At 44.7% G+C, this 27,607-nt stretch overlaps 1 protein-coding gene across 1 annotated transcript in view; it reads right to left on the bottom strand.

Annotated features, from left to right (window-relative positions):
* Positions 1-3,025: 3,025 nt before the first annotated feature.
* The window catches only part of Lcmt1 (leucine carboxyl methyltransferase 1), a 64,717-nt gene continuing 40,135 nt past the window's right edge, over positions 3,026-27,607 (bottom strand). Inside the window, exons 6-11 of the mRNA XM_028867890.2 lie at positions 21,481-21,583; positions 14,227-14,347; positions 10,191-10,292; positions 8,861-8,952; positions 5,240-5,337; positions 3,026-3,248 (exon numbers count right to left, since the gene is read on the bottom strand). Of these exons, the coding sequence (XP_028723723.1) occupies positions 3,226-3,248; positions 5,240-5,337; positions 8,861-8,952; positions 10,191-10,292; positions 14,227-14,347; positions 21,481-21,583 (539 nt within the window). The 3' untranslated portion in view covers positions 3,026-3,225. The remainder of the gene's footprint in view (positions 3,249-5,239; positions 5,338-8,860; positions 8,953-10,190; positions 10,293-14,226; positions 14,348-21,480; positions 21,584-27,607) is intronic.

A 27,607-nucleotide genomic window follows, 5' to 3' on the forward strand; every position in this document is an offset into this window, starting at 1 on the left:
GATGGAACCCAGGGCCTTGAGTGTGCTAGGGAAGTGCTCTTTATTGGTATTTTGAGGGACATTTCATAACACTGACATTAAAGGTGATGAAGCATTGCTTTCCTTGTACAGACAGTCCATAAATATAAATAAAAGGCAAAGAAGAAATAAAATGAACATGTTCGGCTCCTGACTTTTAGCTAGGTATTATCTGGGTGGAAGAGGGAACCAAGACTGGAGATGAGACCCACCCATCCATCACTGACTGATGCCAGCCTACAGTGAGAGGAGAAAAGCAGAACATAGTTTCAACTCACAAAGTGCACAACTGCACATGTGAAATGAGAAAGGCAAGCTAGCGAGGTGACTTGGATGATACAGCTCTTGCTATATAAAGCCTGGTGACTCATTTGAACCCTGGTACCCACTCTAGAAAGAACCAACTTCCAATTTGTCCTCTAACCTTCACACATACTCATACAAAACCCTAAAAACATCTTTAAAAGGGAAAAAGTCAGGCGGGCAATGGTGACACATGCCTTTAATCCCAGCACTTGAGAGGAAGAGCCAGAAGGATCTCTGTGAGTTTGAAGCCAGCCTGGTCTACAGAGCGAGATCTAGGACAGGCACCCAAACAACACAGCGAAACCCTGTCTCAAAAAAAGAAAAGAAAAAAGAAAAAAGAAAGAAGTCTTGCATGATGGCACACAATTTTAATCTCAGCACATAGGAGACAGAGGGAGGCAGATCTCTGTGAATTCAAGGGCAGCCTGGTCTACATATCAAGCGAAGCCAGTTAGAGATATATAATGAGAGCTTGTCTCAAAAAATAAGTACTTAAAAGAAAACATTAAAAATGAAAAAGGCGCCGGGCAATGGTGGCGCACGCCTTTAATCCCAGCACTCGGGAGGCAGAGGCAGGCGGATCTCTGTGAGTTCGAGGCCAGCCTGGGCTACCAAGTGAGTTCCAGGAAAGGCGCAAAGCTACACAAGAGAAACCCTGTCTCGAAAAACCAAAAAAAAAAAAAAAAAAAAAATGAAAAAGGCTATGTCTTAGTTTGGGTTTTATTGCTGTAAAGAGACACAATAACCAAGGTAACTCTTACAAAGGAAAACATTTAATTGGGGCTGGCCTACAGTTCAGAAGTTTAGTCCACTATCATCATGGAGGGAAGCACGGCAGTGTGCAGGCAGACATGGTGCTGGAGAAGGAGCTGAGAGTTCTACATCTGGATCCTCAGGCATCAGGGAAAGAATGTACTATGGGCGTGGCTTGAGCATCTGAGACCTCAAAGCCTACCCCCAATGACACACTTCCTCCAACAAAACTACATCTACTCCAGCAAGGCCACACCTCCTAATAGTGCCATTCCCTATGAGCCAATGGGATCCATTTTCTTTCAAACTACCACAGGCTAAAAAAAACAAAAACAAACAAACAAGAAAAAAAAAAAAAACAGGGCGGTGGTGGCGCACGCCTTTAATCCCAGCACTTGGGAGGCAGAGGCAGGCGGATCTCTGTGAGTTCGAGGCCAGCCTGGGCTACCAAGTGAGTTCCAGGAAAGGCGCAAAGCTACATAGAGAAACCCTGTCTCGAAAAACCAAAAAAAAAAAAAAAATAATGCCCACATTTACCAGTGACAATGTGCTTTTACGTTTATTTCATTCCTTATCATATTAAATCACAGACTTGCTCCACTAAACTGAGCTTTCCACTATGGCCCCAGGGTTTCATATACACTGTTAAGAATATTCAAGAAAACAAGAAACGCCATTACAAACCCAAGTCCTTCCCGTCCTGAGAGTAAAAGGTGACCAGAAAGGAACAGCCTTCTCATTAAACACTCCACTTTCTTCTCAGGCTGTCTTAACACCTCTACTCCCATAACAGGCACACTGCAAGTGGAGCACAACTGAGTGTCCAGGGAATGCTGGTTCCAAGGTTCCTAAGAGTGGAGCAGGGGACTGTGACCTCAGCTGAGGACCATGCCAGAGCTTCCCCACAGCCATTCCTGTTCATGCACCTCCAGAATCAGGCTGGAGTTTTCTTCTAAATTATGGGGCCCTAATCTGCAGCATAATGACTATATTAATCTCATTCCTGCCACGGTGGCTTATCATACGCACAGAGCCTGAAAACACCACACGTTGATCCACTCATGGTTCTGGAGGTTTTTGAAAGAAGAAATCCATAACTTCAGCCTGTCAAGTTTTCTGCAGGTGGGGGTGAGGGTGGGGTGTGGGGGTGTCTTTCTAGGGACTCCTGGCCTTTTAAAGAGATTTAATTTTAGTGATGTATGTATGTGCCTGTGAGTGCAGGTGCTCACAGAGAACAGGGGCTTCAGATCCCCTGGAGTTGGAGTAACAGGTAGTCATGAGCCGCCCAGTACAGGTGCTGGGAACTACACTTGGTTCCTCTGCAAGAACAGTGTGTGCTCTTGACTCTGAGTCATCTCTCCAGCCTCTTGGCCTTTTTAGCTTCTAGAAGTTGCTTATGGTTCCTTACCTTTTGGCTCTTTGCATCATCTTCAAAACCCATCCCTCCACAATCTCTGTCACTGCCAGTTGTCTGGCTGTGTCTTCTTGTCTGACTTATGTGGATCCTGGTGATTGTATCAGAGCCCCAGATGACCCCTGACAATCTTGTTGTGAGACCCTTATCTTAATCTCATTGGCAAAATGCCCATTTGCCACAGCAGGTGACATGTGTGCAGGTTCCAAGGATCTGGGGCATTTTAAGGAGGCATTATCCAACCATGGTAACTGGAAATAAAGAGGCAAGTAGGCACTTAGCCAGCCAAGGCAGCAGCAACACCAGAGAAGAGCTCCAGCATCTGCGGCAGGTCAAGGGTCGGGGCCGATGAAGTGTTGCAATAAAGAGCACAGGAAAGAGTAAATTCCCAAATGGATTCTGACTCACAGGATAAACCAAGGTCCAGTAAGACTCAGGATCCTGGGTTTTAGCTGCCATGGATGTTAACCCTGGCCCACCCCCACAGAGCCAAGAATGTCAACGGTCGCCAGCCAGCCAAGTCCAACACACAGACAAGTGGCAAGTGAGATTTATTTAAACAATGATAAGGGACAGGAACAGGATCTGGCGTGACCACCTTTGTAACCAAAGGCTCTGGGTGTGCAACAGGGCCAACAACAGAGATGAAGCCACCCATCCCTCAGGGGGCCCAGGGCACTTGCTCCGCTAGAGACTTCAGCCTCCACCTTCACCAGGTTCGTACCTTCAGCAGATTAATAGGTTATCTCCTTCAAACCTAAGGGGAGGAACACACGTGCAGTCAGATGCCTGTGGCAGAGCAAAGGAACTGGGGGTAGAAGACACTGTGTCCATGTGCCGGCCCTGGGCACCAGCTTAACTCACTGCTGGACCTCGCACTCTTCCAGCAAGAGACAAGATTTCAGAAGAAAGTGAGAGGTCAGGCCAGCTTTGGCTTATGGGTGGTTTAAAATGGATTAAGAAAGCATTTCATAACAATTTATGGGCTCTCAGCAGTAAATGTCTGAAATCTACCTGCTGACTACTGAACTTTGAGCAAACCCAGAGCTGGCTCTTCGCTGCGTGCTGACACACCAAAGAAGCCTGACATTAAACTGCTCATCCTACCCCCCCCACCCCCCTCCCCCCGGGCGTGGTGGTGCTCACCTGCAAACAGCGCTGGGAGGCCGAAGCAGGAGGACCACAAGTGTGAGGCCAGCCTGGGTTCCGACCACCCTGTTCCCAAAGCACATCCGCCCCCCAAAAAGGGAGGGAAACAAACATGAAAGCAGCTCAACTTACTGTTTAACAACAGTCACCTTAAACTCATTAGAAACTTGTACTTCCTGATGTTAAGTTGTTAATATGAAGTTTGGGGAATGAAGAAGAAAGGAAAGGCTATGGTTTATACTTTAATAAAAGGTAACTGTGTGTCAAATTGAAGAGGAAAAAAAAAAGAAACCTGTATTTCCAAAAGCTTGGGGAGGTCAAGTACATTCAGACATAGTCTTGTGATAGAATTTAATATACTCATTACAGTTATGTTCTTTGAGAAGTTTAGTAGCAAGGGAGAAAATGTTATGTCACATGATTAAACTGGAAAAAAATGCACGAGTCCAGTTATATGCACACGTAAAGTCAGCTCTCCTAAAGATAAGACAAGAGTTCAGCACAAGGGCAGAGGGTGTAGCCCAGGGCAGTGTCACACCCTCCTCGTGGTTCACTGCTTTCAAATGTGTGAGGTTCCGGAGTTCAAATCTTGAAACCTCAAAACATGAAGTCAGGTGAGGCACACCTGTAATTACGGTAGGCTAAAGTAGGAAGAATGCCAAGTTTAAGGCCAGGCTGCTTTACACGTCTCAAATAATCAAACAAAAAAAAAAAAAAAGGCAAATAAATTAATTGATTAATTAGAAAACAGCAGAGGAAGCATCACTAGAGGCTGCCTGGGACCAGGCCTCAGGCAGAGCTTCTATGCTCTACGTTTTACAATTTTCCCAAGTCCCATCAGCAGTTTCCTTTATTATTAGGAGGTTCCAATATAAAACACAGCAACAGAGGGATTTCCATCCCAAACCACGTTGGAAGGACTCTGTGAGCTGAACTTCGGAGGCTAAGCAGGCTGGACTGTCAGCTCCCTGTCTACCAGCTGTCACTAAGACCACATTGTGGGAAGCTGGAAGGCACCGGAGACCTGGAATCTGATGTGGTCTTGCTGGGCTCTTATGCTCGGGAGTAACCAGCTACTGGGAGTGAGAACAGTCAGCAGAGGCTGGACCCAAACCCGGAGAGCCAGGTGCTGGGGTTCTTGCTGGAACCCTGTGGTCTACCATGCCTGTCAGGAAACGACACTCAGCCCTAGAGAGAGGGAGAAACTGCCCTGGAAGCTGAGTGGGTCTTTTAGAAATCAAACAGCCCGTGTATTAGTATCTAGTAAACATGGTTATGAGCTGGTGAGAGGGCAAACTCTGGTTATTTTTATTAAGATTATTACTTTAACCTCTCAAGGTTTTCAACCTTCCCAATTGTAGAAACCCCATGGCAGGCCTGACATGGGCTGGCTGGCTGTTTGAGGATTTGTGGTTCAAAGAATTTGCCTATTTCTGTGCTATAAAAACCTGAAGAGCAAACGATGACTTCTTTGGATACACTGTGAGTATGCATACATATTTCCCCAGTTCTCTGAACCTGAACTGCTTGGTGTGCCTTTCATTCTTGGGAGAAAAAGCTGCCCTGCCCCCAGCCCAGGGGACAGAAGCACTCTCTTACCGAGCTCCTGGCCTCCGCGGGTGGCCCAGCACAGGCAGTAATGGCGCATGAGTTGCTCTAGAAGCTCCAGTTCATCCAGGAACTCGAGGGATTCTATTCTGTGCAGGAGTCAGAACAGGAGATGGAGAGGACCGTTAGGAAGGAAGATGCTGGTCCACAGTCATGACATGAGACCACCTGGAAAGAATCTGGATACACAGCAGCATGCATGCTGTGGCCAAGAAGAAAGGGGCTGGGGAGTGTGGAGAGACGGCTCAGTGGTTAAGGGCACTTGTTGCTCTTCCAGGAGTCAGGTTCAATTTTCAGCAACCATCTACATGGAGGCTCAAAACTGTCCTTAACTCCAGTTCCAGGAGATCTGGTTCCCTCTTCTGGCCTCTGGGGACACCAGGTACACATTGCATGTGCACATGCAGGCAAAACACTCACGCACATGAAATTAAGATAGATTTCCAAAAGGAAGAAAGAGTCTGGGAGTTTAGCTTGGGACAGCACACACTTTAATGTGTGGTCTTGGAGGGAGGAGGAGGGGAAGGAAGGAGAAGGAAGAAGAGGAGGGGCAGAACAAGGAAGGGTGAGAGGAGGAAGAGGAGGAGGAGGAGGAAGGGTTATCTCAAGTCCAGACAAACTAGAAAGGTCTCTGGAATGCTAATGGCAAAGGACTACTTTCTTTGCCCTGTAACTCTTTATAGATTTCCAAAATTTCAGCATGAAAAGCTTTTACATTAAAAGATGAAGAAAAGATCAATCCAACAGAAAAGAAAAACAAGAGGTCTTCAAACTCACTTATGAGAAAATAAATATAAATGAAAACACAAGATAGCTGTCCTAGTTAGAGTTTCTATTGCTGTGATGAAACACCATGACCAAAAACAAATTGAGGAGGAAAGGGTTTTATTCAGCTTTACACTTCCACATTGCTGTTTGGCACCAAAGGAAGCCAGGACAGGAACTCAAGAATGGCAGGAACCTGGAGGCAGGAGCTGATGCAGGTACATGGAAGGGTGCTGCTTACTGGCTTGCTCAGCCTGCCTTCTTATAGAATCCAGGACTCAGATGGCACCACCCACAATGGACTGGGCCCATCAATCACTAATTAAGAAAATGCCCTACAGGCCTGTCTATAGTCTGATCTTATGGAGGCATTTTCTCAATTGATTCCCTCCTCTCAGATGACTTTAGCTTGTGTCGAGTTGACATAAAACTAGCCAGAACAAATTTTCTACACTCAGATAAAGACTGAAAGACTGAAGAAAAGGCACTTTCTCAATTGCTAGTAAGATGACCAAACAGAAGTGCCTTCCTGGAGGGTACTTTTGTCTCTTTTAACACAGCAAAAGAACATCCTCTGGCCATTTGCAATCTTTGTGTGCACACACACGCATGTCTCTGTAGCTGTGTGATCATTTCTGTTGTGGCATGGGAGGCAAAGGACCACATCTGGAGGGAGAATGCCCCTCCCCAGTGTACTGTGGCTGAACTTAAATGCATCTACTATAGTTTGAGGAAGAGTGATGGGCTTGTTCCCAGGGTGGTGCTACTGAGAAGTGGAGGAGCCCGTAAGAAGGAGACCTAGAAGGAGGAATTTAAATGACTGCAGGTGTGTCCCCAAATAGAACTGTGAGGCTCCAGTCCCTTCATCTTCCTTTTGCTTCAAGGTCATGAATCTTGTGACTTTTGCTCTACCATGCTCCTGTCATCATGTGACCTCACGACAGGTCAAAAGTAGTGGGGCCTACCTGTCACAGACTGGATGACTCTAAAACTCTGAGGAAAAATAAGTATTTTCACTTTAGACATGGGTCATCCATCTTAGTGTTTATTACAGTAACAGAAAGCTAACTAGTGCAGGAAATTAGCCTAGAGAAGAAGACAGGTTTTTCCTGCTGCCACAGACCTGATTACTGAATGACCTTTGGAGATGGTGTGCCAGAGGAGTGTGGGAAGTAGAGGCAAGCCAGAGTGAGGCCAGAATGCTGGTAAAAACCCAGAAAACACGGCAATGCCAAGGAAGTTTATTGTGAAAATGAAAACATACTGGGAACTGGACACGAGGCCACCCTTGTCACATTGTGACAGACAATCTGATTGCATCTTGCCCACTTTGTGTGCGGCAGAGATGCAAAATGATGGACTGATTTACCTGGTGGTGGAACCTTCACGTAAGCCAAGCACATGATATGCAGCAGCAGCAGGACTGTTTATGGTGAGACTCAGAAGCCAAAAGCAATGGAGTAGAAAGATTTGAAAAGAATGCAGCCCAGAAGCTGGGAAAATGCTCAGCAGGTAAGATTGCTTCCTGCTCTTCCAGGGGACCTGAGTCCAGTTCGCAGCACTCACTGAAGTTTAGAGTTAATTTACCAGAGCCACAGCATTATAGATGTCAGACCAAGGATGTTCGAAACATCACCCTGACACCTAGCAAGTGGAAGCCAGCCTGCCTGACAAAAAAGAAGCTTCCGCAAGAATCCAGAAATCGTCAGCCTGTGAGACTGCACTCTCAAAGCATTCACTACTTAGACGACTGAAACTTGGACACAAGAAAACAAAGAAACGATACTTTTCTAAATGTCAGTAAGATCTACAGAAGAGCAAGGCCAAAAGTTCTTCACATGATCTTCTAGCAGACCCCAAAGGAAAGGGGACAGGACTGATGAGGAAGCACAGAGCCACCAGGAAATGAACCAAGCCGGCAACAACACAGATGGACGCCTGCACGGTTGTGTTCCTGAGCACTGTCTTAACGGAGACCACATGAGGAAATGTCCGGAACTGGCCATTTTTAAATTTCTTTAAATTTACCACAGTATCAGTTATTCTTATCGACATTGCTATGCAAACATGTAAACAAAATATGGAGGCCTCAATATTTTGATATTACAAATATAAATATGATCCATTAAACTTTAAAAAGGGAGTATGACTTCTGAGACTACTGTGTGTAGTATGAACCCACTGATTTAGAAACCAGAGTCTATGTATCAATAAATATTTAAGCTGGGTAGTGGTAGCACATGCCTTTAATCCCAGCACTTGGGAGGCAGAACTAGGCAGATTTCTGTGAGTTCAAAGCTAGCCTGGGCTACAGAGTGAGTTCACAGAGAAACCCTGTCTCGAAAAACAAAATAAATAAATAAGTAAGTAAGTAAGTAAATATTTGCCTGTGTATGGGGACAGGCCCAACTTGATAATAGGAGCTAACTGAACCACATAAACATACAAAACTTCATGCCCTCAGCAAGAAATAGTTTTAGAACAGTGAATCTATCTTTCTTTCATAACAAAGGAAGAGTCTCTTTAAAAGCGTCATCCTAGGTCTTATCTCTTAGAAATTGTAGGCAACATCATCTTCTCTCCAAAATAGGGATTACACAAAGTTTCCACTGCTCTGGTGGCTCTGGGAACTTTCCGGGTATAACAGCTTATTTCCATTCAAATCATCTGCTTTGGTGAAGGTGCTATCTCAGCCAGTGGCTAATGAGTTACTCTCTCAAGCTTTTACCAATATTTACCTTAGTTCAAAATACGGGTGGTTAAGGTTAGCTTTGTTCACATTAAAGAACACAGCCGGCCAGCCTCTGACTCCCAGTCATCTGGAGCCTGGGCTTGGCACTCACATACCTGTTCACCTCTGCCCGAGGAAGCCTACTGTACAGCTCCATCATGTTCACTGCGGATGCCGTCTCCCACCCGTTCAGTAGCAGCCGTTCCTTCTGAAAGAGGGTGGAGAGACATGGATGATTCTCAGCATGTACCTGAGCCTCTAAGGCACACAGGATTTCTCTGAGCTGTGTTTCAAAAGCCCATATCCAGTCCATTTTCTTTTCGGTTTGCCATTTTCTATATGCACATGGGGAAACCCACTAGAGTGTAGAGACACAAAGAAAAAAATTCTTCTATGAACAAGTTATTTGTTTGGTTGGATAGATGGCTGGTTTCAGAGTTTTGCCATGTAGTCTATGCTGTTTTGGAGCTTGCTAGCCCAGGCTAGTCTCAAACATATGATCTTTCTGCCTCAGTCTACCAAGTGGTAGGATTACAGGTGTGAGCTACCACACTCAACTCGAGCAACATGTCATTTAGTAGTCATGTGACAAAGTTTATTTAAATGGCATCAAGTATGGGAGGTTATCTCCAGCAAATAAACGACCTTTTCTTTTGTAAAGGGACTACTACAGATTAAGAGAGACACGAAACTATATTAATCACCTACAAAGTGTAGATCATGGATAGATGCCAAGTCAAATACAGTAACTACAAACATGCTTGTAAACTCTCAGGAAGAGCTGAAGCTGATCTGAGAATCAGATACCTGAACGAGCTATTGTGGAGTTGAGGGGTGATCACGGAAGCATCATCCTGGAAGGAAGTTCAACAGGAGAAGAGCCTTTTGTGTTTTTTTCTCTAACAATCCTGGCACTTGCTTTGTAAACCAGGCTGGCTTCAAACTCACAGAGATCCACCTGCCTCTGCCTCCCAAGTGCCAAGATTAAAAGACATGCACCACCACTACCCAGCTTCAGTAGCAGGGTCTTTAACAAGCACTTAGTGTGAAAACACATATTGTCTAGTTTATGTCTAAAAATATTCTGACCACACCAACAAATACAATCATGGTGGGGTAAGAGACAATACTGAAAATACTAACAATTACTGAAGCTGTGATAGGATATAAGTGTTTGCTGTACTGTTCTTTCTACTTTTATGCTAGTCTGAAATTTTGCATAATATAAATTGTGCAAAAAACCTGCATAATGAAAATAATGAGCTGTAGGGACTGTCAATTTGTGTTTTCTACAGCAAGGGGACAAGCAGGACTTGAGTTTTCCTACCATCAGGAGCACTCTGCCTGTGTCACAGGCAGAACAGGGCTTTTCATGGTGTGTCTGCCATGGAGAGTGTCCTGCTTTGCTGGCTAATGAAGGAGCAAGTGCTCAGCATCTGCTCTGACCTGCGACTCCAGTGACTTGCAGGTCTCCACTCCTGCCAGGTCACACTGTCGCCTCCGGAGGTTATCAATCATGACCTGTCCAAACCGGTCATCCATGTTCACCTGAGAAGGGAAAAGCTGGTTAGCCACAACCTTAAAGGTCTGTGTCCTAAATAAGCAACAGACACCACCAGTCAAGGCTGACATTTGGTGGCATGCCGGGTAGCAGCTCAGCAGGGTTGTAAGACACAAGCTGAGCTGGTGCACCACCACCCCCAGGGCAGCACACACCCACTTACATGCCTGCCTAGTGCAACAATTCCATTGCTGCCAGAGAGGCTCACAAACATGTTCAAAGATGCAAGCTTTGTGTAACTGGAAGACTATGGGAAGAAATACCTATTAAGTTCAATCCATTCTATTACCTTCATAAAATGAAATATCATATAGCTGTGAAAGCAGGCAAGAAAGATATAGAGATAGGCACAGAATGACTTTAAGATAAACTCTTAAAAGCAAAGTATAGCCGGGCAGTGGTGGCACACACATTTAATCCCAGCACTCAGGAGGTAGAGGCAAGTGGATTTCTGTGAGTTCGAGGCCAGCCTGGTCTACAGAACTAATTCTGAGATAGCCAGGGCTACACAAAGAAATCCTGTCTTCAAAAACCAAAAACCAAAAACAAAGAAACAAACAAAAAAGCAGCAGCAAAGTGCAGGACTCGTGAGAGGGCTCAGCAGTAAAGTCACTTGTTGCCAAGCCTGATGACCTAAATTCAATCCCAGGATCCACATGGTGGAAGAGAACCAACTCCCACAGGTTATCCTTTGACTTATACACACACACACACACACACACACACACACACTCACCATGGCACATGTGTGCCCATATACCTGCAGAAACATATACAATAAATAAATGTAAAAAACAATTTAAGAAGAAACAAGGCATAGAGAAATCTGAACAGAACATTACCATGTGCTTTCAAGAGGCAAACTAACCTGTCTTGACTGCATTTAACAAGCATATAACACAGCAGGCAGCACTGTTTCCCAGGTAGAAGACTAAGGTCTAGGGTCAGAAAGAGATCTGTTTGTCTTGATAGAACCTTTCTTATTGTTTGGTTTTTGTTTCTGAGATAGTCTCTTGCCTAAATGGGCCTTAAATTGGTGTCTCTCCTGCTTCAGCCTCCTGAGGGCCAGGAGACATGGTGCTACTGTATAGTGTCATAGTATACACACCAGAACCCTATCACACACAAGGGAATAAAAAGGCATCACTTTACCAGTAAGATCCCCTCCTCCAAAGCCAGACCAGCAGCAATGCTAGCCTCTCTCATGTGCCTCAGGGTAGAAAGTGTCTGAGCACATTCTTCCTCACTGTATTGCCTGGGTTTGAATCCTGGCTTGACAGTAACTGTGGAGAAACTGGGCAACTTAACTCTATCAGGACAGTACTAACACCAGCCTTATGGTTTTGTATGATAACGAAGTAAGCAAATACATGGAGAACTTAGAGCAGTGCTGAGCACAGGTATGTGAAAGCCCAGTGTGTGCTGTTATCACCCCATTAACCAACATGGCTTTGTCACTGTAACAATACACTAGGAAAAGCATGTCAGCAACTCATCTACACTGTGAGGCTGCTGGTGGTTGACGACTGCTGATTTAAGTTTCCTTGCTATTGACAAAGTGAAGGTGGTGGGAGCTGAACCGGGTGCGGGACAGCTGGACAGTACACTGAAATCTGGCACGGTCCCAGGCGTGCTCCAGAGTGGAAGGCCTTGAGTCAGAATCAACCCACCACCTTCCAACGCATGCTAGACAAATGCTTCTGGACAGAGTACAGAAGACGCACACGAACAAAGCAGAACACACAGGGCAGACATGTGGCAGTCATTCTCCACGGGTGAGAATCCTAAAAGCAGACCGTGCCCCAGAGACAGTCACATCAACAGAAAGCTGAGGGCTAGTTTCCATGAGCAGTGGCCCTGAAGGGGAGACAGGCTGAGGAATGTTTGCAGTTCAAAAGTGGGAAGGAGGACAGTCAGCCAACCAAGAACCAGCGACTCTAGAACCCAAACCCAGACCGGAGTTGGGAAGGAGGTACTGAACCCCAGTCTAGCCTGGACCGGCCCACAATTATATTATATGGCCAAGTCTTTTTGCTGTTCTTACATGCAATGAAATAAAAAGGAAAGGATAAAGTGGTTGAGGTAGGGCAACACAGTGGGATCCCGTTAAAAAGAGAATTTTTTTAAAAAGCTGATTATTGGGGTGCACATTTGGAATCCCAACACTTGGGAGGCAGAAGGAGGATGATCACCCAAGTATGAGGCTAGCCTGGTCTACACAGCAAGTTCCCAGCTAGCCAGGGTACACAATGAGACTATCTCAAAAAAACTAAGTAAGTAAATAATAAAAACAGCTAGCATACATTCTGCTTGTTATTTGCCTACTGCTGTACAGCATCTCATGAAGTTCTACAAGGTAAGCACGAAACAGCAAAGAACTGTGACTAGGCAGGTGGCTCCACGGGCAAGAGTTTGCTGCACAAACCTGAAGATCTACTTCAGATGCTCAGAACCCACATAAAAAGACAGTCTGACCACTGCAACTATAATCCAGGGCTTGGGGGTTGGAGATAGGAGGATCACCGGGGCTAGGCTGGCCATTCAGCCTAGCCAAAAATGTGCAAGCTCCAAGTTCAGCGAGAAACCCCATCTCAGGGGAACATGGCAGAGAGCAACAGAGGCCTCCACATGGTGCTTATGGGTATATAATCGCCCCCAGCCTGGAGCACAGAGGAATTTGAACAGCCCACACTTACTGAACTGGGGCCGTGCTGCAGGTGCAAATGCACAGACTAACTCACGCGTGCCTCACAACACACTAGCAGGCAGGGCTATCACTATTCTCAATCAAGGAAACAAAGGCACACAGCGTGTATGCAACGTGGCCTCATCATACAGGACTCAGACTTAAGCCGGATCGTCTTAAAGCTCCCGAAGGGTTTTTGTTTTGTTTTTCTGCAGCCACTAGATCCATGTCAGTGATTGTAGGAATAGGGCATTTTACACTACAATACAGGAGCATATCAAACTTCCCTTACAAAATCAGGAGCTCTTGCAACTCTAGGTCAAATGTCCACATGAAACTCTTGGCTGGACCTAAGGGGTGGCCACTCCAGGCCCATGAGTCCCCATCTCTCCACACTGTTCACATGTGGCCACTCTAGGCTGCCTCAGTCCCCAACCTCCACATCATTCACAAGAGGCCTCTCCAGCCCCTTCAGGTCAGACCTTCCACACTACTCATGAGTGGCAGCCCCAGGTCCCTTAGTCCCCATCCTCCACACCAGTCACCAACAGTCAATGTCTTCTACTCACATTCCTGCTTGTCTAAGGGCCTTTGAGTTGCCCCTCCTTCTAATACAGCCAAAATTACCTCAAGCCACGTTCTTTGCCTCTGTAGACAATACAATTATAGCTGAGAGTTTTCCTGGGTCCCACCTGGTCCACAGCTACTCGGACCCAAATAAACACACACAGGCTAATATTATTTTTAAATTATGGCCATGGCAGGCTTCTTGCTATCTAGTTCTCATATCTTAAATTTACCCATTTCTATCAATCTGTAAAGTTGCCCCATTTTCTGTGGCTTTACCTGTGTCCCATTACATACTGCTCCTTGGGTGGCTGGCTGATGTCTCCCCCTGCCTTCTTCCTGTCTCTCTCTTTGAATTTCCCACCTACCTCTAAGCTGCCTTGCCATAGGTGAAACAGCTTTATTTATCAACCAATCAGAGCAACACATATTCGCTGTGTACAGAAAGACATTTCCCCCATCATACAATGATAAAATAAAAATTTGAAAACTTTCCCCAAGAATCAAGTTCCAAAATCTCTGCTAATAGCTGGTGGGCAGTCAAGAAACTAAGAGAAAAGGGCTGCAGACAGACCGATGGCTGCAGACAGAAGGAACTGAACAAGGAAGGACAGAGGCAAAGCTATACTGGAAGCCCATGCAGAATCCACCTTTCAGGAGACTCTTACCTGTTCGTAGTTTATGAACATGGCTGTTTTAAAACTGCTGGCTGCCCATTTTAGGAGGCTGGCTGACTGCTCTGGAGTCATGTAAACCAGCACACATTCAGTTATCAGGAGTGTTGGCAACCTTCAGGAAAAAGAAAGGAGGTAAGTATGTTTTCATCAAGTCAAGACATCAGCTTACGCAAGCATTGGAGCACTGGCAGTTCACATTCAAGAATCCAGACACAGCAAGCACTGTATGGTCAATGTCGTCTCGTACAACTCGAGAAGAGAGAATGAGGGGCGGAGGTCAGTCTATCTTATGAAAGTGAGTTCTTTGGTACATGGGTGTTCTGCAGAAAAGGAGACAGATCTGCTGCTGCTGTGCACCTATTGTCCTGGGGCAATGGAACCCTGCAGATTCTCCTATCACAGGAGTTTATTCTTCTTCCCTGGAACTGGTGCTGCTTAGGCTCTTGTTCTGGCATAAGGACAGCAGCAAAAACAGACAGTGTGGCGATGACCCACAATGGAACCTGACCTCTTCCTACAATGGAATCCTGACAGAAAATGAGTGGACTCCAGGTGATGGGAAGAGAAGGAAGCATCTTGGCTGATGGTCGCTAGCAGGCCCATCCGCTGGTCACTCTAGCGGGCCTTTGGAGCTATCCGCATGCCTGGACCCAAGAAAGAGCTACCCAGTCCAGCCAGCACCCACCGCCAACTCACAGGATCCTCAGCCACATGTGATACACAGAAATTTCTGATATTCACTTAACAGAATCTAATCCCTCTTAAGTGAAGGCTTGCCATAAAGAGCTGAAAAACAAAGACTTGGAGTATAATTCAGTGGTTCAGTGCTTGCCTAGAATGTACCAGGCCCTACATTCCATCCCCAACACTAAATAAAAAATAATTTTAAAAGCTAAAAACAATGTTGTTTTGAATGGTTATGTTCTTTAAGAAATTCCATTAATAGTATGCACTGATCTACCAGACACAAAGTAACAATACATTATGAAACAGTAAAAACAATACATCCCTATAGAATTCAGAAAGTATACTTCTTTTTATATTTTTTTACAACTTCACATATGTATGCCTTGCACACCGGCCACTCTCACCCTGTCACCACTCCTCTCCCCTCCCCAACAAATTTCTCTCTCACATTCATGTTTGTTCATTTTGTTTTGTGATCCACCAAGACTCGCCAGGGCCATCAGTGTGAGCATGGGTTTGGAGCTGTCTGTTGGAGCCTGATGGGCTCAGTAGCAGATCTACAACTATAAACAGCAATCATTCCTTTCCCCAAATGATCAATACCAGTAGTTCAGGACAGAGGGTAGGGCTCTGTGAGCCCCTCCTCCCTGGACCGGCTGTTGACAGGAGTGGTCCTGTGTGGATCAGTACGTGCAGGAAACCGGCAATGTGAATCAATGACTGGGACAGTTGTGTCAAGCCCAAGGTGTGGCATTTCCTAGCCCTTTACCCTGTCTCCTGGCTCTTACACACTTCCACCCCCTCTTCTACAACACACCCTAAGGCTTAGCAAGGTGGTAGGAGTGACCTGTCTAGGGTGGACCCACATCCAGCATACCGCCACACACTCCGCTGTGCTTCTAGAACATCCCCACTGGTCTGTCCTTAGTCATTTACATTCCTTCTGACTCCTCTGCTAGGTCCCACCCCTCCCTTCACCATAAGTAACTAGAGTCCCATGACTGGCTAGTTCTCCAAAATTAAGTAACTTTCTTTTGTCTTTAATTTCAGATTATGGAACAAATAAACTACATGAAATCAAATGATAAAAAATCAGAAACGGATTAAAAAAAGAACATAATGTATCTTTTAATGTATTACTACAAAAACTGTAATAATATCTACATACCAAAATTAGAAGTTATTTGTAACTTCTCCTCTAAGAACCATCAGCAACAACTAAAATTAGAGAAATGTAATTTGTATCTCCGGTTTTCTGAGACAGGGTCTCACTTTGAAGACCAGGCTGGTGATGGTCCTCCAGCCTAAGGCTGGTAATACAGGTATACACCACCACACCCAGCCAGTTCTCATTTTCTTTTTTTCTGTTTTCAGTACTGAGGACTAAACCCAGGGCCATGTGCATGCTAGGCAAGTCCCCAGCCCCATTTCTCAGATTTTTAAAACCCAGTTACCATTCCTATAAACTTGTAACATGGATTGCTGGGTTCTGATATTATTCCAGTAGCCCAGAGAGAAAACTGTAGAAATACAGCGGTGAAATAAGCTGCTCACAATCACATCCTAGTATACACTGCTATTAGAAGTACAATCTGTTTAACTGGACATGGCACCTACACTCCTAACTGCCATCAGGGAGAAAAGAAACAGTGTCCACAGCGAAGTCTGGCACTGAGGTGATAGTACCAACCGGCCACTGTTTCCCCTGGATTCCACTTTGGCTTTTTAAACGGTGAAATGATCTATACCTCCACTTAAGATGCACATCCAATGCTCACAGGAACACTGGCCAGTCTCCACACACGTCTGTCTACGTGGGTGGGCGCAGAGAAGAGGACACCAGGAGTCTTCCTCTATTCACTCTGACCTTACTGCTTCTCACAGAACCAGAAGCTCTCTCTGCGTTTTGGCTAGGCTGGCCGGCCAATCATACCAGGATCTACCTGCTCCTCCCCAGCACACTGAGGTTACAGGCACACACAGGTCCGTATCTGTGCACAGCAAGGGCTCCCACCCACTGAGCCATCTTCCCAGCTCCACTGGACACCTTCCACCCGATGCAGCTGAATCACAGCACAGAAGGGGAACACTGAATCCAGGGGACAGAAGTTAAGTCTGTGCTGCAAACATGGGCACTAGCAGAAAGCAAACCACTGGAAGGAAGGTTGTTTTCCAGACTAATAAATAAGCTAAATCTACAACCTCAAGTTACACGGTCTAGGGGAAGCTCAGCCAGCATCCCCTGGGTTCTCCAGCAGTACACAGACCAGGCATGGCGGTGCAGGCCTGCAATCTCAGCACTTGCAGGGGTGGAGAAAGGGAGATCAGAAGTTCATGGTCATCCTTGGCTGCATAGCAAGTTCAGGGCCAGCATGGGGTACACGAAAACCATGACACAAAACCAAACAAGACAAACAAACAAAACAAAACCTCATATTATTAGAAAGGTTACAGAAAATGAGAAAAACAATATTACCTTATTTTATCTAATAAGTCAATGACTAAAGAAATACAGCCCAAGCTTTAAAAATAAAATCCTTAACTACACTTATTTTATGTGTATGTGTGTGGAGGTCAATCTGTGGGGATCAGTTCCCTTCCTCCATCATGTGAGTCCTGAGGATCAAACTCAGGTTGCCGGGCTCAGTGGTAAAAGACAATCACTATTACATAAGCTATGGACAGAAGGAAATCTTCATGAAAAAGACTGAGTGTTGTCAACTTCACAGAATCTAGAGCCACCATGGAGACAGGCCGCTGATAATGCCTATGGGGAATTATCTTGATTGAGCTAATACTCCTGATGATGAGGGTACCACAGTTACCTAGGAGCATCTGAGCCAATCAATCCACAGGTGGCTCGCTCACTAGCATCCTCTCAAAGCACAAACCTAAGGAAACCAGGGTCCTTGAATAACAATACATACATTCAGCCAAAGGAAGAATATGCTACATGCTATAATCTGAGAACTGTGCAGTGGGAAACCCAAGGGACAAGAAGCACGAACTCAGTGTTCACTGACTCACTTCTCTCTCATCCTGAACACATAGCTGAGAGCCAACTCATAAAGAGAGAAGGTTTACTTTGGCACAGTTTTAGAGTTTTCCAACCAAGACCAGTTGGCTCTGTTGCTTTGGGCTCATGGCCAGGCTCCATATAGCCAGGAAAAAATGGTGAAATAGGGTACACTTCATAACCAGGAGCAGAGGAAGGGACAGACTGTGGCTTCAGGAACACGCTCCCAATTTAACTCCTAAGTTCCTCTTCCTAGTTCCACGTCCTCCTCCTAACAGCGCATGGCCTGGGAACCAACAGTGCTCTCTGAATACTCAGTCAGACAAAGACTCCATGGCAGCACGAGGCATTGGAGCCACTGTTGGATCCCACTAGGTTTGCTAGTGGCTGTACCCAGCAGGACTGCATAAGAGGTTGATTGGACCATGGGTGATTGTAAATAGCAAGGGGGAGGTCTTTTGCTCCACCCCTTGGCATTGTTATAAAGAGACCTTTGGAATAAAGTTCTGGACCTGTTTGGATAAGGATCCAGGCCCACCCAAGTCTATCTTGTGTTTTCTCTCTGTTCTCTCGCCTCACTATTTCTAAGTAAGTCTCTTACCCCTCAATCTTCAAGAGTTCCTGGGGTAAATAAGTGTGGGGGTTGGTCCCCCACAAGCCATTTCTCAAATGGGACAGGTGAGCCTACAAGTCCTACTAAGAATAACACTGCTGCTGAGTGTAGACCGAATAGGTCAAGAAGAGTGTCAATGTGCAGAGACACCAGCTCCCATACTGACAGTAGATGAGTTAGAAAATTCATGAAGGGAGCTGGAGAGATGGATCAGTGGTTAAGAGCACTGCCTGTTCTTCCAGAGGACCTGAGTTCAATTCCCAGCACTCATTTGGTGGCTCACAACCATCTGTAATGAGATCTGGCGCCCTCTTCTGGCCTGCAGGCATACATGCAGACAGAACACTGGATTTAAAGATTTTTTTTATAAATAAATCTTTAAAAAACAAAACAAAACAAAAAAAAGACTTGATGCTCCCCTTTCTCTCCATCTGTCTCCTAGAGCTTGCCCATGTTTAATGCCCATTAAGCCTTACCCTCCTCTCACCTTAGAAGAACCCAGGGATGGCTAAGCTCAGCCCAGGCTCTGCATCTCCTCATCTCTATCCCCAATACACTGTCCTGGTACTCATTTCCCCAGCTGCTCATTTCTTACCTTCTGCAATGGATGCTTTGCCTTGGTTTACTCTCTTTAGTAACATCCCCTGCACCACATCTTCCCTCTAAACGTGCTCCTGTGTACTAACTTCAAACATTCACCCCAATGCCGTCTTCACTTGTGCAGACACCTCCCACCACGTGCTGAGCTGCAGTCTGAGTTTGAGCAGCATCCTGGCTCTAAATCCACCCATCATTCCCCTCTTCTCCCCTCATCACTTACAAGCCATTTCTGCAATGTAAGCACATGCTTATGAAAACACAGTGATCTGGAGGTGTGAGCTTTACACATCTGGTCTCACAATGAGGGCATTATTCTGCAACCTGATTTTTAATTCACTGCTAGATTTTGAGCTGTCTCCATGTGTGGTGATAATTGTGTTCCCCAAAACACTGTGCACCCTAATAAACTTATCTGGCGTCAGAGAACAGAACAGCCACTATATAGAGAGGCCAGAAAATGGTGGCACACAGGCCTTAAATCCTAGCATTCCAGAGGCAGAGATCCGCCTGGATCTCTGTGAGTTCAAAGCCACACTGGAAACAGCCAGGCATGGTGACTCACGCCTTTAATCCCAGGAAGTGATGGCAGAAAGCAGAAAGGTATATAAGGCATGAGGACCAGGAACTAGGTCAGTTAAGCTTTCTGGCTTTCAAGAAGCAGTTCAGCTGAGATCCATTTGGATAAGGACACAGAGACTTCCAGTCTGAGGAAACAGGATCAGCTGAGGAATTTCGAGGTGAGGAAGCTGTGGCTTGTTCTGCTTCTCTGATCTTCCAGCATCGACCCCGGTACCTGGCTCCAGGTTTGTTTTTATTAATAAGACCAAAGATTCATGCTACATCCACGTTGATCTGAGTCATGCACTCCAAGTTCTATTCATCCACTATCCTCTAGTAGGCATTTCCAGTGTGCTGCTACACCGTTTGCTGCAATGAACACCCACCCACCTTAAGCACAGCACCGTATTTGGAAAATACACCCAGAGTGGAACTTTGGTATCACATTACAACTCTGCCTGCTACTTCCCGTGTGCCTCACCACGGCTTGTAGCCAGTTCGCTCCTACTTGGTGAGTCACTGCAGCCTACTCCCTACCACCCACATCCTTACCAACACTATACACAGCCATATTTACATTCTGCCACCCTGGTAGGAGAAAAACAGAATTTCATCTGATGGCTACTGTGGCTTGATAGCCCTGGGTGATATGCATGCATCATATATCCTGACATTCTGTCACATTCACTATCCACCCATCTTCAGTCATTTATGGAAGCACTTTTTATGAGTACTGGTGTTGTGGAATATTTAACTATGTAAAGATGTGTTACATTTGTTTATGCTGCATTTGTTTAACGATGTAAGGATGTGTCACATTTGTTTATACTTACTGCATTTGTTTAATCATGAAAAGATGTGTTGCTGTTTCACCTTGCCTGCCTAAGGCACCTGACTGGGCTAATAAAGAGCTGAATGGCCAATAGCTAGGCAGAGAAAGGATAGGCAGGGCGGGCAGGCAGCAAGAATAAATAGGAGGAGAAATTTAGGCGAAAAAGAAAGAGAGAAGAAGGAGGAGAAGAGAACTAGGGAGAAACAGAAGGAAACACCCAGGGCCAGCCTTCCAGGCAGCCATCAGCCAGACAGACACAGAAGAAAAAGGAAAAGTAGGACATACAGAAAGAAAAGGTAGATAAAGAGAAACTGGTTAAGTTAAAAGAGCTAATAAGAAACTGGTTAAGAAACAAGCCTAAGCTAGGCTGAGCATTCATAACTAATTAGAAGTCTCTGTGTCACAATTTAGGAGCTGGTTGGTGGCCTAAGAGAAAACGAAAAAGCCTGGTACACGTTGGTCTCCATGTATTCTAAAGAGTAGCTCCTCCTTTACATGTAGTTATAGGCTCTCTCACACTTAGTGTACTATATTAGGGCAGCATTTTTAAAAGGAGTCACAGGTGAAAAACAGACTTGAGAAAAAGACTGCTTTGAAATCTTAAAAAAAAAAAAAAAAAAAAAAAAAAAAAAATGCCAGGCAGTGGAGGCACATGCCTTTAATCCTAACATTCTGGAGGCAGAGGCAGACAGATCTCTGAGTTCGAGGCCAGTCTGGTTTACAGAGTGAGTCCCAAGACAACCAAAGCCACTCAGAGAAACCCTGTCTCAAAAAAACAAAAACAAACAAATGAACAAACAAAAATCTCAAAAAACTATGTAAGTAGCAATGACACAATACAGACCAGAGGCGAGTATTGAGCTGTACTAATGACTAACTACTGCATCTTATAACTCGCACGAAATCACAAACACATAAGGGGTTAAAAACAAATCTCACTGTGTATTCATGTTACATTTCTTTAGTTTCTCTTCTAGTTCTGAAAGGTCTCGGAGATCTGCTCCAATGATGGCATATCTCTTTGAATCCAGCATGTGCCCATCTGTAAAGACAAAATAATAATAATAATAATTCTCATTTCAACACAAGCCAATGATATCATTCTTTTAATGGACATGGTTTTTTTTTCTTTTTTAAAGGTTATTTTAAATTTTTTATGTGTATGGATGTTTTGCCTGTATATCATGGTCATGCCTAGTGTCCTCAGAGGCCAGAAGGGGGACATCAGATTCCTTGGAATTGGAGTTACAGATGGTTTCAAGCCACCTTTTCGTATGCTGGGAACCAAACCTAGGTCTTCTGGAAGAATAGCAAGTGCTCTTAATGCTGAGGATCTCTCCAACCTAGATACAGCTTTTTCAAGATAAAAGTAACTTAATCCAGATATGGTGGTACACACCTTTGATCCTAACACATGGGCGGCAGAGACAGCTGGATCTCTGTGAATTCAAGGCCAATCTAGTTCAACATACCAAGTTCCAGGACAGCCAGAGCTACACAGAGAAACTCTATCCCCAAAAAAACAGAACAAACAAAATAATAATACTAATAAAAATATTTATTAATTAAAATAATAATAATTATTATTATTATTACTGAAACAGCAATCTCTAGGTTCAGTGAAAGACCCTGTCTTGCTACAATAAGGTGGAGAAAGACAGAAGAGGACTCCCAGCCCTGGCCACCGTTTTCTATAGTGATTTTCTAGCGTGCCACTGAAAGGAAAACACAATCCCTCACTATGGGACACAGGGGATCACCAAACAAAAACACCTCGTATTCAGCCAATCCTTTACTACTGGACATATGGTATTGCCAAATTTTCTCCCTTAGAGACACTGCAATGAGCATTCTGGTACTGATGAAGTACCTGTCAGTCACTTCTTCAAGGCAGAGGAATGTGAGTGGAATTAAGAAGTCAAAGACTAAGCTATTTAAACACTGGGTGGGTGGTTCCACAAACACTACACCATTGTAATGTGTTATGTTTAAAAGAAAGGAGTTTATGTAGCAATGCATTTACAAATGAGTAAGAACATGAGTTTTCAGATGTGCCAGAGGTGGGATGGAATGGTATCTGCAGTGGTTCTCAAGCTTTAGGACCATCACAGTCACCCTGAGGGCTGCACCCAGAGTTATGATTGCTTAGACCTCCCCACAGAAGTCTGCATCACTAGCACATTCCGAGGTGGTTCTAATGCTGCCGGTCTGGAGACTACACTTACAAAATCATGGATAGGATGCCATGACACTGGCCTTTGAGGGTCATCAATGTAGTCCTGATACCTTCGTGTGTCCTTAGAAACTCAATTACTGAATGACTGGTTTTTGTCTGTTTTTCAAACAAGGCCTTGCTCTTTAGCTCAGACTGGCTTTGCACTCACAGCAATCCTCCCACTGCTTGAGTGCCTAGATGACAGGTGTGTGTCACCATACCCGGATCAATGCTATTTCTACACAGGCCTTATTTACTGTTTCTCACTGGTACAGACCATGTGGGAAGGTGAAATAAACAACAGCAATCCTGAACCACTGCTACTGACTCACGCACGTTCCAGTTCTGAAAACCCTCACAAAAAGTGCTGGAAATGGCAGAGTGCCTGTCTAGCGTGTATAAAACCCTGTATTCAATTCCCAGGACTAAGGAAAAAACTATAGCATGTAAGCAGGTCCCCTTCTCGTCTTCATCAGCCCATTTGGTCAAACATATTGAAAGAAAATATAAACACCTCCTGGGAACCCCTCAGATGTCAGTAAAGCAATAAAGGACAAACAGGAAACCCAGAGTCAGCCCCAGGGTACCGCAGTGCTGGATCAAGAAAATAATATAAAGAATACAAAAGTACCTCTCTGCCTGTAATAGAAATAAACAATTCCCATATGCCTGTGTGTCTTCTTAAAAAAAAATATGTTGACAGGAAGCAAGTCTTGAATGAGTTTTTCCATTCCTGACCAAAACCCAAAAGACACACAACAGAATTTTGAAGCATGCAGTTCTCTAATAAGGAATACAGTGGTAGAAAGAGGCAACCAAGCGGTTTGGAAGACACTTATCTTACTGGGACCAGTATGGAAACAGCAAAAAGCCAACGGTGCCCAAGGACAGCAGATGTGAATGCATCCAGTGATCAGAGGCTCTAAGCCCCAGCCTGTGTCAGGTAGGCTATCCACATAATAGGCAGGAAGCCCTGGACATGACCTTGAGCCTTTGACGTGACAGAACCTGAGGACTGGAACTGTTCCAGTTGTTTAGATATATGAGGCCCGTTGTCTGTCCTCAGAGGAAGCCTCTCCACTATGTCACAGAGAACAGAATGGACCTGTGGGGGACGTGGACTCAGTGCAAGTTCCAAAGTTTTATTAGTCTGAGAAAACAGACACTTTCATGAAATCCAGCAGTGGCCAGAGACCACGCATTAAGCAGAAAGCCCTGCACACTGCAGCGCTCCCCGGAGAAGATGACAGGAAGGACTTGCCCACGACGTGGGAGTTGCATCCCTCCTTTTCTTCTAGGTGTTTTGATAAGAGAACATGGGAGGAGGTTCAAAGTGTTTTGTGTGATGCTTACAGAACGAGCACATCCAGGTCTGGAAAGCTAACCAACATTGATTTAAAAGCCATCATTGGGTAAGGGGCTGCAAGCCTGAAATCCTAGCACTTGGAGGTAGAGGCAGAAGGATTGAGAGTTGAAGGACAGCCGCTGTTATATAGTGAGTTTGGGCCAGCCTGAGCTTCATGAGACCTGTCTTGGGGGGAAAAAATTAAAAATAACATCTATGCATTACTATTGGTAGTTTTATATTCAAAACTCCTTTAGAGGACTTGCTGTTAAGAGGATTGACAAAGGAAAAGCTTTGAAAATACAACTAATCAGGCTTTAAAAAATTAAGAACTAGCTTATACAGGGCCAAACTGAAGAGACAATTATGAAAATCCTCATTACATAAGCTTAGCCATTTTTCAGTTTAAGTAGTGGTTCTCAGCCAGGAGCAATGTTGCCACTCGAGAGCATGTAACAATACCTAAAGACATAATTGTTTGTCATAACTGGAGGATGTGCTGTGGAAGTAACCCATGATAAGTAGGTTCACCCCATGGCAGAATCAGACCCTTAGGGTCTTCAATAATGAAGACACAGAGACCATGACATAAAGAGAGGCGTGAAAACTCAAGATCTACTAGTCAGTAATACATGGTTAAAAAGTCCTTAAGTAACACAGAGTCCCAGCTACTCAGGAGGGATTTGACATCAGCCCAAACAACATGGCGAGACTCACTTTAACAAAACAAACAAACAATCCTTCAAAGTCCTAAATACTCAGTGATGGAGGAATCACACTACACACTGTGGTCTATGCAGACCACGCACCAAAACAAAAAGTGAATTTACAGCATATGGTCACATTTCAACTTAGCCACTGCCAGCCTGTGCAAATAACATAAGCATGTGACTACCTCTCTTTTAATCATAAAATGTAGACAGTGCTGATCTCAAATGATTATCTTTTGTATTAAAGATGTTTAACTGATGAGCTCAAGGTTCCTAAATGTGTACTGAGGTACCTTGGGTGGCATAGAAAATTCACAGGGATGAAGCAGAGTGTTTTGATTTTCTGCAGGAAACAAAGATACTCATTATCAATCAGATAGGAGCAAACTACTAGACCAAAAGCACAGTTTTAACACTACATCACTCTGAATCCCTCCAGGTTATCACCCCTCTGGGAATCTAAGCTCTTGTATGCCCTGAATAAAAAGTCAACAACGTGAAGCAGATACAGGTAGGCCCGCGGTGGCAGCCCGCAGATGCCGCCAGGGACATTCAGGCCCGGCAGCAGCCGGCAGAGACATACAGAGGTATGTCCACACAGAGGTAGACAGGCCCGGCCGGCGGCGACAGAGACAAACAGACGCAGGTAGGCCCGCGGTAGCGGCCCACAGAGGTAGACGGGCCCAGCGGCAGCGGCGGCGGCCGACAAGGACATACAGGCCTGGTGGCGGCCCGCAGAAGCAGACAGACTCAGCGGCAGCTGACAGGGACATACAGGCCCGGCGGCAGCCGGCAGAGACATACAGGCCCGGGCGAGGGAGACAAGCAGACGCAGCTTGGAACAGGAATGCCTCTAACCTCAACACCCGGGGAAGAAGCTATCTCCGTGGGACGGAACCAGAACGAATCTGAACACTCTGAGGACAACACAGGGCCCAGCTGCTGATCCTGCGAAACTCAACAACTTGAAGGTGTTGGTTGCTCAGCTGAAACCCATCTGGGAGAGGATTCAGATGCCTACAGTTGGAAGTCTGAAGAAACAAGATCAGCTGAGGAGTTGACGAATAAACAAAGCATGACCTGGGAACACAGAAGAAGGCGCTGCCCAGCCACCAAACCAGATCACCAGAATCATAAGTATATACTTCACCGACTGAGATCAGCTGCCCCTGAAGAAACAGCCCAATAGCACCAATTTAACCAAGAACTCCTACTAAACCAAGACTAAAAATTAGAACAAGGGAGGCACTCTCAGACACAGACACCACTAGCACCGAGCAGAGGAAGAGATGAGTAGACGCCAGTGCAAAAATACAGGCAACAACATAAAGACCTATATGGCAACATCAGAATGTAGTGATTCTACACCTGCAAGACCTGAACATACCAAGACAGAAGAAAGAGAAGAAATCAACCCTAAAAATGACTTTAAGAAGATGATAGAGGCCCTTAAAGAAGAAATAAAACATTCCCTCAAAGAGGAAATAAAAACTTCCCTTAAAGAGGAAATGAAAAACTCCATTAAAGAGGAAATAAGAAAAACTCCCTTAAAGAAATGGAAGAAGGGGGCTGGAGAGATGGCTCAGAGGTTAAGAGCACTGACTGCTCTTCCAGAGGTCCTGAGTTCAATTCCCAGCAACCACATGGTGGATCACAACCATCTGTAATGAGATCTGGTGCCCTCTTCTGGCCTGTAGACATACATGGAGGCAGAACACTGTATACATAATAAATAAATAAATCTTTAAAAAAAAAAAAAAAAAAAAAAGAAATGGAAGAAAAAAGGAACAAAAAATGGGAAGAAATCAAAGAAAGCCAAGAAAAAGCAATTAAACAGATAAAAGAAACATTCCAAGATCTGAAAAATGAATTTGAGACAATAAAGAAAACACATGCTAAGGGAATGCTGGAAATAGAAATCCTGACTAAACGAACAGGAACTACAGGAACAAGCATAACCAACCGATTGCAAGAGATGGAACAGAGAATCTCTGACACTGAAGACACGATAGAGAAAATAGATTTGTCAGTCAAAGAAAACACTAAAGACAAAAAAGTCGTAACACAAAACGTCCAGGAAATTTGGGACACCATGAAAAGACCAAACCTAAGAATAATAGGGATAGAAGAAGGAGAAGAATACCAACTCAAAGGCACAGAAAATATATTCAACAAAATCATAGAAGAAAACTTTCCTAACCTAAAGAAAGAAAAACCTATGAAGATACAAGAAGCTTACAGAACACCGAATAGGCTGGATCCAAAAAAAAAAAAGTCCCCTTGGCACATAATAATCAAAACACTAAACACACAGAACAAAGAAAAAATATTAAGAGCCGCAAAGGAAAAAGACCAAGTAACATATGAAGGCAAACCCATCAGAATAACACCAGACTACTCAATAGAGACTATGAAAGCTAGAAGATCATGGACAAATTTTATGCAGACACTAAGAGAGCACGGATGCCAACCCAGACTATTATACCCAGCAAAACTCTCAATCACCATAGGAAGAGTAAACAAAATATTTCAGGATAAAACCAGATTTAATCAATACCTGTCCACAAACCCAGTCCTACAGAAAGCACTAGAAGGGAAAATCCAACCCAAAGAAGCTAAACACATCCATGAAAAATCAAGCAATAGATAATCCTACACCAACATACACCACAGAAGGACAACACAACACAACCACAAAAAATAACAGGAATTAACAATCACTGGTCATTAATATCCATCAATATCAATGGTCTCAACTCACCTATAAAAAGACACAGGCTAACAGAATGGATAAGA

The sequence above is a fragment of the Peromyscus leucopus genome, chromosome 1 (assembly GCF_004664715.2).
Source record: "Peromyscus leucopus breed LL Stock chromosome 1, UCI_PerLeu_2.1, whole genome shotgun sequence".
Classification (NCBI taxonomy): domain Eukaryota; kingdom Metazoa; phylum Chordata; class Mammalia; order Rodentia; family Cricetidae; genus Peromyscus; species Peromyscus leucopus.